This window comes from Triticum dicoccoides, chromosome 6A (assembly GCF_002162155.2).
Source record: "Triticum dicoccoides isolate Atlit2015 ecotype Zavitan chromosome 6A, WEW_v2.0, whole genome shotgun sequence".
NCBI lineage: Eukaryota > Viridiplantae > Streptophyta > Magnoliopsida > Poales > Poaceae > Triticum > Triticum dicoccoides.
The window spans coordinates 220,756,099-220,769,092 of record NC_041390.1 but is presented as its reverse complement, the minus strand read 5'-3'; the positions used below and the strand labels follow the sequence as shown (position 1 = coordinate 220,769,092).

Below are 12,994 nucleotides of genomic sequence, written 5' to 3'. Positions count from 1 at the left end.
GTGACGATGCGCGTGGGAAACGGTTCCAAAGTCGATGTGATCGCGGTCGGCACACTACCTCTACATCTACCTTCGGGATTAATATTAGACCTAAATAATTGTTATTTGGTGCCAGCATTGAGCATGAACATTATATCTGGATCTTGTTTAATGCGAGACGGTTATTCATTTAAATCAGAGAATAATGGTTGTTCTATTTATATGAGTAATATCTTTTATGGTCATGCACCCTTGAAGAGTGGTCTGTTCTTATTGAATCTCGATAGTAGTAATACACATATTCATAATGTTGAAACCAAAAGATGCAGAGTTGATAATGAAAGTGCAACTTATTTGTGGCACTGTCGTTTAGGTCATATCGGTATAAAGCGCATGAAGAAACTCCATACTGATGGACTTTTGGAACCACTTGATTATGAATCACTTGGTACTTGCGAACCGTGCCTCATGGGCAAGATGACTAAAACACCATTCTCCGGTACTATGGAGAGAGCAACAGATTTGTTGGAAATCATACATACCGATGTATGTGGTCCGATGAATATTGAGGCTCGTGGCGGATATCGTTATTTTCTCACCTTCACAGATGATTTAAGCAGATATGGGTATATCTACTTAATAAAACATAAGTCTGAAACATTTGAAAAGTTCAAAGAATTTCAGAGTGAAGTTGAAAATCATCGTAACAAGAAAATAAAGTTTCTACGATCTGATCGTGGAGGAGAATATTTGAGTTACGAGTTTGGTGTACATTTGAAAAATTGTGGAATAGTTTCGCAACTCATGCCACCTGGAACACCACAGCGTAATGGTGTGTCCGAACGCTGTAATCATACTTTACTGGATATGGTACGATCTATGATGTCTCTTACTAATTTACCGCTATCATTTTGGGGTTATGCTCTAGAGACGGCCACATTCATGTTAAATAGGGCACCATCAAAATCCATTGAGATGACGCCTTATGAACTGTGGTTTGGCAAGAAACCAAAGTTGTCGTTTCTTAAAGTTTGGGGCTGTGATGCTTATGTGAAAAAGCTTCAACCTGATAAGCTCGAACCCAAATTGGAGAAGTGTGTCTTCATAGGATACCCAAAGGAAACTGTTGGGTACACCTTCTATCACAGATCCGAAGGCAAGACATTCGTTGCCAAGAATGGATCCTTTCTAGAGAAGGAGTTTCTCTCGAAAGAAGTGAGTGGGAGGAAAGTAGAACTTGATGAGGTAACTGTACCTGCTCCCTTACTGGAAAGTAGTACATCACAGAAAACTGTTTCAGTGACACCTACACCAGTTAGAGAGGAAGCCAATGATAATGATCATGAAACTTCAGATCAAGATACTACTGAACCTCGTAGATCAACCAGAGTAAGATCCGCACCAGAGTGGTACGGTAATCCTGTTCTGCAAGTCATGCTACTAGATCATGATGAACCTACGAACTATGAAGAAGCGATGGTGAGCCCAGATTCCGCAAAGTGGCTTGAAGCCATGAAATCTGAGATGGGATCCATGTATGAGAACAAAGTATGGACTTTGGTTGACTTGCCCGATGATCGGCAAGCAATTGAAAATAAATGGATCTTTAAGAAGAAGACTGACGCCGATGGTAATGTTACTGTCTACAAAGCTCGACTTGTCGCAAAAGGTTTTCGGCAAGTTCAAGGAATTGACTACGATGAGACCTTCTCACCCGTAGCGATGCTTAAGTCCGTCCGAATCATGTTAGCGATTGCCGCATTTTATGATTATGAAATTTGGCAGATGGATGTCAAAACTGCATTCCTGAATGGATTTCTGGAAGAAGAGTTGTATATGATGCAACCAGAAGGTTTTGTCGATCCAAAGGGAGCTAACAAAGTGTGCAAGCTCTAGCGATCCATTTATGGACTGGTGCAAGCCTCTCGGAGTTGGAATAAACGTTTTGATAGTGTGATCAAAGCATTTGGTTTTATACAGACTTTCGGAGAAGCCTGTATTTACAAGAAAGTGAGTGGGAGCTCTGTAGCATTTCTGATATTATATGTGGATGACATATTGCTGATTGGAAATGATATAGAATTTCTGGATAGCATAAAGGGATACTTGAATAAAAGTTTTTCAATGAAAGACCTCGGTGAAGCTGCTTACATATTAGGCATTAAGATCTATAGAGATAGATCAAGACGCTTAATTGGACTTTCACAAAGCACATACCTTGACAAAATTTTGAAGAAGTTCAAAATGGATCAAGCAAAGAAAGGGTTCTTGCCTGTGTTACAAGGTGTAAAGTTGAGTAAGACTCAATGCCCGACCACTGCAGAAGGTAGAGAGAATATGAAAGATGTTCCCTATGCACCAGCCATAGGATCTATCATGTATGCAATGCTGTGTACCAGACCTGATGTGTGCCTTGCTATAAGTTTAGCAGGGAGGTACCAAAGTAATCCAGGAGTGGATCACTGGACAGCGGTCAAGAACATCCTGAAATACCTGAAAAGGACTAAGGATATGTTTCTCGTATATGGAGGTGACAAACAGCTCACCGTAAAAGGTTACGTTGATGCAAGCTTTGACACTGATCCGGACGATTCTAAATCGCAAACCGGATACGTGTTTACATTAAACGGTGGAGCTGTCAGTTGGTGCAGTTCTAAACAAAGCGTTGTAGCGGGATCTACATGTGAAGCGGAGTACATAGCTGCTTCGGAAGCAGCGAACGAAGGATTCTGGATGAAGGAGTTCATATCCGATCTAGGTGTCATACCTAATGCATCGGGTCCAATGAAAATCTTTTGTGACAATACTGGTGCAATTGCCTTGGCAAAGGAATCCAGATTTCACAAAAGGACCAAACACATCAAGAGACGCTTCAACTCCATCCGGGATCTAGTCCAGGTGGGAGACATAGAGATTTGTAAGATACATACGGATCTGAATGTTGCAGACCCGTTGACTAAGCCTCTTCCACGAGCAAAACATGATCAACACCAAGGCTCCATGGGTGTTAGATTCATTACAGTGTAATCTAGATTATTGACTCTAGTGCAAGTGGGAGACTGAAGGAAATATGCCCTAGAGGCAATAATAAAGTTATTATTTATTTTCTTATAATCATGATAAATGTTTATTATTCATGCTAGAATTGTATTAACCGGAAACATAATACATGTGTGAATACATAGACAAACAAAGTGTCACTAGTATGCCTCTACTTGACTAGCTCGTTAATCAAAGATGGTCATGTTTCCTGACCATGAACAAAGAGTTGTTATTTGATTAACGAGGTCACATCATTAGTTGAATGATCTAATTGACATGACCCATTCCATTAGCTTAGCACCCGATCGTTTAGTATGTTGCTATTGCTTTCTTCATGACTTATACATGTTCCTATGACTATGAGATTATGCAACTCCCGTTTACCGGAGGAACACTTTGGGTGCTACCAAACGTCACAACGTAACTGGGTGATTATAAAGGAGCATTACAGGTGTCTCCAAAGGTAGATGTTGGGTTGGCGTATTTCGAGATTAGGATTTGTCACTCCGATTGTCGGAGAGGTATCTCTGGGCCCTCTCGGTAATGCACATCACATAAGCCTTGCAAGCATTACAACTAATATGTTAGTTGTGAGATGATGTATTACGGAACGAGTAAAGAGAGTTGCCGGTAACGAGATTGAGCTAGGTATTGGATACCGATGATCGAATCTCGGGCAAGTAACGTACCGATGGCAAAGGGAACAACGTATGTGTTTATGCGGTCTGACCGATAAAGATCTTCGTAGAATATGTAGGAGCCAATATGGGCATCCAGGTCCCGCTATTGGTTATTGACCGGAGACGTGTCTCGGTCATGTCTACATTGTTCTCGAACCCGTAGGGTCCGCACGCTTAAGGTTACGATGACAGTTACATTATGAGTTTATGCATTTTGATGTACCGAAGGTTGTTCGGAGTCCCGGATGTGATCACGGACATGACGAGGAGTCTCGACATGGTCGAGACATAAAGATTGATATATTGGAAGCCTATGTTTGGACATCGTAAGTGTTCCGGGTGAAATCGGGATTTTACCGGGTTACCGGGAGGTTACCGGAACCCCCCGGAAGCCATATGGGCCTTCATGGGCCTTAGTGGAAAGGAGAAAAGGGCAGCCCAAGGGGGCTGCGCACCTCCCCCCTCCCCTAGTCCTATTAGGACTAGGAGAGGTGGCCGGCCACCCTTCTCCCTCTTTCCCCCCTTGGGGAATCCTAGTTGGAATAGGATTGGGGGGGAGTCCTACTCCCGGAAGGAGTAGGACTCCTCCTGCGCCCTCTCTCTGGCCGGCGCCCCCCTCCCCCCTTGGCTCCTTTATATACTGAGGTAGAGGCACCCTAGAACACACAAGTTGATCCACGTGATCTATTCCTTAGCCGTGTGCGGTGCCCCCTGCCACCATATACCTCGATAATACTGTAGCGGAGTTTAGGCGAAGCCCTGCTGCTGTAGTTCATCAAGATCATCACCACGCCGTCGTGCTGACGAAACTCTACCCCGACACTTTGCTGGATCGGAGTCCGGGGATCGTCATCGAGCTGAACGTGTGCTTGAACTCGGAGGTGCCGTAGTTTCGGTGCTTGATCGGTTGGATCGTGAAGACGTACGACTACTTCCTCTACGTCGTGTCATCGCTTCCGCAGTCGGTCTGCGTTGGGTACGTAGACAACACTCTCCCCCTCATTGCTATGCATCACATGATCTTGCGTGTGCGTAGGAAATTTTTAAAATTACTACGAAACCCAACACGGTCGTGATGGCCGCAGTATGCTCCTCGGTACGGAGGGAGCATTCCATGTTTCTGTTGATTGTAATAATGCCACGTGGACCGGGCATCTTGAGCTTTAGATAGGCGTAGTGCGGGACCGCATTGAAGCGAGCAAACACGGTTCGTCCGAGCAGTGTGTGGTAGCCACTGCAGAAAGGGACAATGTCGAAGATCAAGTCTTCGCTTCGGAAGTTGTCCAACGAACCGAAGACGACCTCCAATGTGATTGAGCCCGTGCAATGGGCCTCTACACCAGGTATTACTCCTTTAAAGGCAGTTTTAGTGGGCTTGATTCTTGATGGATCAATGCCCATTTTGCGGACAATGTCTTGGTAAAGTAGGTTGAGACTGCTGCCACCGAACATGAGGACTCGCGTGAGGTGGAATCCGTTGATGATTGGGTCGAGGACCAGAGCTGCCGAACCTCCATGACGGATATTGGTTGGGTGGTCCTTTCAATCGAAGGTGATCGGGCAAGCCGACCATGGGTTGAATTTTGGGACGACCGGCTCTATGGCGTAGACGTCACGTAATGCGCGCTTGCACTCCCTCTTAGGGATATGTGTGACATATATCATATTTACTATTTTTACCTCGGGGGAAAATTTCTTCTGTTCCCCTGTGCTCCGTTGACGGGGCTCGTCATCCTCCTCGCTGGGCGGCCCTTTCCCCTTGTGTTCGTTGTTGAGTTTGCCGGCCTGTTTGAAAACCCAACAGTTTTTGTTGGTATGGTTGGCAGGCTTATCGGGCGTGCCATGAATTTGGCAAGGCCGATCTAGTATTCTGTCCAAACTGGATGGACCATCTCTGCTTCCTTTGAACGGTTTCTTTTGTTGGCTGGGTTTAGGGCCACTGAATCCGGCATTGACCGTCGTATCTTCGGTACCGTCATTATTGATTTGACGCTTGTGCTTGTTGCGTCGTGGCTTGCCATTGCCGTCTCTGGCTTCGGAGGTGCCAGGGTCGTTGGTGCTATTGCTTCTACGGGCTAGCCAGTTGTCTTCTCCCATGCAAAAGCGGCTCATGAGTGTGGTAAGGGCTGCCATGGACTTTGGCTTTTCTTGGCCGATGTGTCTGGCGAGCCATTCATCCCAGACGCTGTGTTTAAAGGCCGCGAGGGCTTCGGCATCCGGACAGTCTACAATTTGGTTATTTTTAATTAAGAACTTGGTCCAGAGTTTCCGGGCTGACTCTCCGGGTTGCTGGACTATGTGACTGAGGTCATCGGCGTCTGGGGGCCGTACGTAGGTACCTTGGAAGTTGTACCTAAAGGCGTCTTCCAAATCTTCCCAGCTGCCGCTGGAGTTTTCTGGAAGGTTGTTTAGCCAGTGTCGTGCCGGTCCCTTAAGCTTTAGGGGGAGGTATTTGATGGCATGTAGATCGTCGCCATGAGCCATGTGAATGTGGAGAAGAAAATCTTCAATCCAGACTGCGAGGTCCGTCGTACCATCGTATGATTCGATATTCACGGGTTTAAACCCTTCTGGGAACTGGTGCTCCATTACCTCATCGATGAAGCATAGGGGGTGTGCAGTGCCTCTGTATCGGGCAACATCTCGACGCAGTTCGGATGAGGTTCATATGCGGTTTTCTTCCCTGGTGAGGTTGTGCTTATCGCGCCAGGCCTGATGGTTGTCTTCTCGTGCGGGGGCACACCCCTTGATCTGTAGATTGATCTAGTCTGACCGACTCTATTGTCCAGGTCCTGTTGTAGGTCGTACGTGTATTATGGAGCCGCTGTTTCTCTGCCTCTGCGGCGAGGTGGTGCGGGCTGGTGCTCGGCTTGAGTTGCACATCACTATGAGCCTTGCAAGCAATGTGACTAATGAGTTAGTTACGGGATGATGCATTACGGAACAAGTAAAGAGACTTGCCGATAACGAGATTGAACTAGGTATGAAGATACCGACGATCGAATCTCGGGCAAGTAACATACCGATGACAAAGGGAATGACGTATGTTGTTATGCGGTTTGACGGATAAAGATCTTCGTAGAATATGTAGGAGCCAATATGAGCATCCATGTTCCGCTATTGGTTGTTGACTGGAGATGTGTCTCGGTCATGTCTACATAGTTCTCGAACCCGTAGGGTCTGCACGCTTAACGTTCGATGATGATTTGTATTATGAGTTATGTGATTTGATGACCAAAGTTTGTTCGGAGTCCCGGATGAGATCACGGACATGACAAGGAGTCTCGAAATGGTCGAGTGGTAAAGATTCATATATTGGAAGGTTACATTCGGACACCGGGATGGTTTCGGATAAGTTTCGGAGTACCGGGGGTTACCGGACCCCCCCCCCTCGGGAAGTTAATGGGCCAACATGGGCCTTAGTGGAGAAGAGAGAGGGCCGGCCAGGAGGTGGACCCCCCCTTGCAAATCTGAATTGGACAAGGGGTGGGGGTGGCGCCCCCCTTTCCCTCTCCTACTCCTTCCCTCTTTCCCCCTTTTGCTACTCCGGAAAAGGAAAAAAAGGAGAAGGGGAATCCTACTAGGACTAGGGAGTCCTAGTAGGACTCCCCACACTTGGCGCGCACCTAGGGTGCCAGCCTCCTCCTCCCCCCTTTATATACGGAGGCGGGGGGCACCCCAAAGACAACAGACATCTCTTAGCCGTGTGCGGTGCCCCCTCCACAATTTACCACCTCGGTCATATCGTCGTAGTGCTTAGGCGAAGCCCTGCGCCGGTAGCTTCATCATCATCGTCTCCATGCCGTCGTGCTCACGAAACTCTCCCTCGTCCTCAACTAGATCAAGAGATCGAGGGACGTCATCGTGCTGAACGTGTGCTGAACATGGAGGTGTCGTACGTTTGGTGCTAGGATCGGTTGGATCGTGAAGACGTTCCACTACATCAACCGCGTTGCTAAACACTTCCGCTTTCGGTCTACAGGGGTACGTAGACACACTCTCCCCTCTCGTTGCTATGCATCTCCTAGATAGATCTTGCATGATCGTGGGAATTTTTTTGAAATACTATGTTCCCCAACAGCTACAGTGCACACACCCAAATGAAACAACAAAGAAAAGGGAAAAACCACCGAGTGGTCGATAGATCAGTGGCCATGAGGCAGGGCAAGGGGACATGCAGCCATAGTCATTGCATCCATCATGCTGCCAAAGCCGGTCTGGATTCTGCTGCCTAGAGAGTGGGTGCCAGAGGTGCAAAAACGCTAGGAATTTGAAGATAGAGTCAGTGGACCGCCGTAAGAAGACTCGCTCAATCACCATCATGTTATGCACCGTCCAAAGGGTACATGTCATTGTCGCAAACACTAAGATGAAGAAGCTCTCCTCTAGGTTTGGTTGGCCCGAGTTTCAAGAAACCAAGCCAGGTCTAGGACCTCACACTCCAGCCTAGAGCCCCTCATGGACAAAGCACCAAAGAAAATGAGCCTCAGGGTAGGAAAACAATGTTTGAGTCCCCTTCTCTAGGACATACAAAGAAGGCATAGCCAATCACTAGGCCCATGCCGGTTGGCCACCTTTGTTTTTTATGGGATCGTTCACGTAGAAACTGACACATGAAGATCTTGATCTTTAGAGGACAGGGCGCCCCACATAGGTGTGGTGCACGCCAACGTCGACCGTCAATAGAGGTCGTGATATGCAGAGCGAATGGAGAATAATTACAAAGAGGACAAGCGCTATGATATGGCGTCTGGATAATCCGGGTGTGATGTCATAAGTGAAGCCTCAAGGCCGGTCCAAGCAACGGTTTCCTCGGGTCCAAATGAACGTCAGAACAAGATGTTCCAGAATCCATTTTGGGAGGGTGGGGAAACCAATAGGAAGGGGTCCACATAGATAGGAACAAGTTCGGGAAATCCATGCATAGCTTAGAACCACCCACCCAAGGCTCAAGCCATAAGAGGGCCTATCTCCATTTTTATAGAGATAGAGCCCTAGACGAATCCCCTTCTTGATTGAGTGTATCGACTTTCAGAACTGAGACTCCTCCCTACATAACACACTAGAAGTGGACATCCCTGTAAATATGCAAAGAGCCACGAGCCACCATCCTCTCTAAGGATCCTCCAAGCCCATCTCAACATAAGGGCTACATTAATGCGAGGGGACGCAATAATACCTAGACCCTACGTTCTTAAAAAAACTTAGACCCTCCAGGTCTTTGGGCAAGCAGATATCAACCCATTTGACCATATGGTATTTCTAACGTCCACCAGTCCCCCGCCAGAAGAAACGTTATAGATCCTTATCAAAGGAGTTATACACCCCTTCCGGCAAAATATACATCCCCATCATATGCATGGGGAGACTAGAAAGGCATGAGTCAATAAGCATGAATTTACTCCATTTGAACATAAATATGTTGCACCACAGCTTAGGCCTAGTGGCCGCTCACCCCATAAGCGGGTCAAAATCCCAGATGAGTATGTAATGGAAAGGAGGAAAACTCGCAATTAAAGGTTGTTTGCAATCCGTTATTTTATCGTCATTAGAGTACCCTAGCACTACCATATCATGGGACCGATGGAACACCCATCAAAGCGACTCCGACGGCGAATCTCGGGCTTCCTCCCAGGACCGGCGAAGAGCTAGCGGATGGCTAACTCCTCCTTGTCCCCGCATGAGATGAGGTCCCAATCAATGGATACAGAGTTGCCAGACTCATATTTGTTGCTCACCATGCCCAAGAATGTCGGAGATCGTCGAGGAGGAGCTGGGGAAGTGGAGCGGACTGCAAGTGGAGTTGAGTGGCTAGGGTTTAGTTCAGGATGCGGATAGGGACACATATTTGCGGGGTTGCGGTGGGCCGGTACGGTCCGACGTGACGGACGCGTTCGAGCGTCCCTATATCCACCCCACATATGGACAAGTTTGTGTTGGACAGCCTGAATGTATAGTGGGGTCTTCAAGGTCCAATCTGGCGGCAATTTCATGATCGGGTCGTGCGCCCGGACGTAATAGGAGATTTGAGGACTCCGGTTGTTGATGCTCTTAGGGATGTTTCTATAACTCCGCCATTCGGCGGCGACGACGGTGGCATGGCAAAGAATGACACGTCAACCAAGGCGAGGACCTTCATGACCCCTCCTCCTCCAAGCCCCTCCCCAGTCATAAAGCCTAAGGCGAAGCCCTGGTTGGAAATTGAGTGGTACCCCGTGGAGGGCATTTCGGGTGCACGTGCACTTGAATTATACAAAAGAAAAGAAATAATTAAAAATGTCAAAATTTCTCGAAACTTTTGGAAACAAAACATGATGGAGTGTTTTACTCGTGTAGAAAGTTTCTTCCATGAATGACTTTCACAGTGCTCTAGTCAAAATAATAATAATTCAACACTATATACAAGTCACTATTTGTAATTTTGGTCCCTGAATTATTACTTTTTGCCTGAAATCAACGGGGTTTTTCCTTGGCTAAACTTGCCATGCGAGTACAACACAAAGTTAACTTTATTTCCGGGAAGTTTCATTTTTTTTGTCAATTGCTAAAATGTCTTTTCCATATCAGGGGCTTGTGCACCCGAGAGCACAAGGGTATTTCCCCCCTTCATAAAGCCTCGTTTGACAAGGGAAGTTTTGCAGCCCGGAGTGGAGGGGGGTCTGAGGGGATTTGGTTAATTCCTCTCTTTCACCCAATTCTCTCAATTCCCCACTAATCCCTCCTCCTCATAAACTCCTCTATTTGGTTAAATCTCCTACAACAGCAGCAGTAAAGCAAGCGTCCAGTTTCATGGGTGTGTTGGGGGGTTTTCTGTACCACATGAATTGAAGGGGATTCATGAGAACGGAGAGGATTGGCGTGTTCAATCCCTACATATCAAATAAGCTGTCAAGGATTTCTGAAGATTTTAAACCCTGCGGATATTCCGCTCCAAACCTCCTCCACCAAACAAGGCCTAGGACCTTTCTGTATTTCAGTAATTCACCAATCGTACCTCCACCCGGCGGCAGCGGCAGCGGCAGCGGCGGCGGTGGCATGGCGAAGAGCGGCAAGTCGGCCGAGGCGGCGACCTCCACGGCCCCTCCTCCAAGCCCCTCCCCAGCCATAAAGCCTAAGGCGAAGCCCCGGCTGGAAATCGAGGGGTACCCCGTGGAGGGCATCTCCATCGGCGGGCACGAGACGTGCGTCATCTTCCCGACGCTGAGCCTCGCCTTCGACATAGGCCGGTGCCCGCAGCGCGCCGTGGCGCAGGACTTCCTCTTCATCTCGCACGCCCACCTCGACCACATCGGGGGCCTCCCCATGTACGTGGCCACGCGGGGGCTATACAGGCTGCGCCCGCCCACCATCTTCGTCCCCAAGTACCTCAGGGAGCTCGTGGAGCGGCTGTTCGACGTGCACCGCGCCATGGACCAGTCCGAGCTCAACCACACCCTCGTCCCACTCGACATTGGCGAGGAGTATGAGCTCAGGAGGGATCTCAAGGTCAGGGCCTTCAAGACCTACCATACCATACCCAGCCAGGTGAGGGAACTTGCTTCAGTTCTTGGAATTGTGCGTCCCCTGGTTGATTTGTGAGGAATTTTACAATGGCTTGGTTGAAAGTGATATCTGATATGGTTCTAGGGGTACGTGATATACTCGGTGAAGCAAAAGCTCAAGCAGGATTATCTTGGCCTCCCAGGAAGCGAGATCAAAAGGTTGAAGCTATCAGGCGTGGAGGTCTGTATGTCTTGGTGGATGTCAATATTTCGTAGGAATAAGTAAATCAGAATCTACTAAGAGTTGTTGATGTGATCATGTGCTTGCAATTTTCCATTCGTTGCAGATTACTAATACAGTGATAACACCCGAGGTTGCTTTCACTGGGGATACGATGTCAGATTTCATTCTTGATCCTGATAACGCAGACGTATTGAAGGCGAAAATTCTTGTGATGGAGGTATTACGTCTTACCGCTTTATCATCATATAACCAACTTCCATTTTATTAAAAATAGCAAGCAGTTTTTGTCTCCCAAGTATATTCAAATTTCACTGCATGCAAGCTAGCTGCTGTTATTTTGCAAACAGAACTTATCACATCTAGGGAAAACTCATGTGCCACCAGTTAGCTGCAATTAAACGAATCCTGATGGTTAGAAGCATGTTTCACTTCTTGTGCTCAAACTTTTGCTGTTATTTTCCTCTCATGATTTTTTCTTTATTCCTATTATTGATCTGCTGAGCTGTTCTTAAAATTTTCAGAGTACTTTTCTTGATGACTCTGTCTCGATTGAGCATGCAAGGGAATATGGGCACATACACTTGTTTGAGGTCATTCAGCAATTACTTTTATTATTTCTGTCTGTCATAGGAAAGAAAGATCACCTAGTATCCGTAATAGTGCTTATGCTTCCATTTATGTTTGATGATATTTCCAGATTGCGAATCACTCTGAGAAGTTTGAAAACAGAGCCATTCTACTAATTCACTTTTCGGCTCGTTATACAACAGAGGTGGGTTAATATCTATTGTTTCAGTTCTCTCTGTTGAAATAGTATGGCTTGTTATTCAAATTTTAGCTATTGATGATTGAAGTCTATTTTACCCCCTTTACTGGCCGATTTATCCCAATTTCGCTCATGTTAAGGATTCTTTGGCTCCACACATGTTAGTTCTAGCTTTTATGTTAATCAACTTCGCCAATTATGCGCAACCCTATTATAGTCTGAACTCCTTGTGACAAAGCACAACATGTCGATGATGCTAAAAGAATGCAGAGATATCAATTACCTTACTGCATTTCCCTTGCTCTGTGAAAATCCCCTATATCTGACTCTACATGCTTTGTAAGTAAATCTATTGTATCTCTTGACCCCATCATCAGACATCCAGACCTATCCTTGTGTAAAAGAAAAAGAAAACTGCGACAGATTCCTAATACTAGAGTTGCTTGTTTTCAGGAAATTGATGCAGGGATAAGTAGATTGCCCCCGTCGTTCCGAAGCAGAGTTTATGCGTTGAAAGAGGGCATCTGAAATTAGGTTGAGATAGTGATCAACTTTTCTTGTCTTCCGTCTAAACTAGACCCAAAACCTTGCTTGTATGGTATGCCATCGTAACAAGGTTCTTGACATGTCCCTAGTACTAAATTCATCTGGAATTCTGTGAAATGGTGACTCGTTTAGTTGAGTGTTCATTTTGTCTATGTGAGATGGGAGAAGATTGAAATGCTTATTGTGTTTGGTTGACAGAAGAATTTGAAAGAAGTAATACGTACAAAACAAGCCGCATTTCTTTCTGAACATGGAT

The 12,994-nt window shown here is 46.5% G+C and overlaps 1 protein-coding gene across 2 annotated transcripts; it reads left to right on the top strand.

Moving 5' to 3' along the window:
* Nucleotides 1–10,317: 10,317 nt before the first annotated feature.
* On the top strand, nt 10,318–12,890 carry LOC119316656 (tRNase Z TRZ1-like). Of its 2 annotated transcripts, none has more exons than XM_037591014.1 (6): nt 10,318–11,225; nt 11,352–11,423; nt 11,530–11,643; nt 11,948–12,016; nt 12,124–12,198; nt 12,646–12,890. In XM_037591014.1, the coding sequence occupies exons 1-6, from the start codon at nt 10,539–10,541 to the stop codon at nt 12,718–12,720; spliced, it is 1,092 nt and encodes a 363-aa protein (XP_037446911.1). In that variant the 5' UTR covers nt 10,318–10,538; the 3' UTR covers nt 12,721–12,890. The 2 variants fall into 2 exon arrangements, with proteins under 2 accessions (XP_037446911.1, XP_037446910.1); XM_037591013.1 differs by having other exon boundaries at nt 10,320–11,225; nt 11,328–11,423.
* Nucleotides 12,891–12,994: the final 104 nt, after the last annotated feature.

What these genes read in the sequence shown, in the direction of transcription:
- LOC119316656 (XM_037591013.1), top strand. Translation starts at nt 10,539, where the DNA reads ATGAGAACGGAGAGGATTGGCGTGTTCAATCCCTACATATCAAATAAG. An exon ending in TGAAGCTATCAGGCGTGGAG is followed by an intron (nt 11,424 to 11,529) that starts GTCTGTATGTCT and finishes CATTCGTTGCAG; the next exon opens with ATTACTAATACAGTGATAAC. An exon ending in GGCACATACACTTGTTTGAG is followed by an intron (nt 12,017 to 12,123) that starts GTCATTCAGCAA and finishes TGATATTTCCAG; the next exon opens with ATTGCGAATCACTCTGAGAA.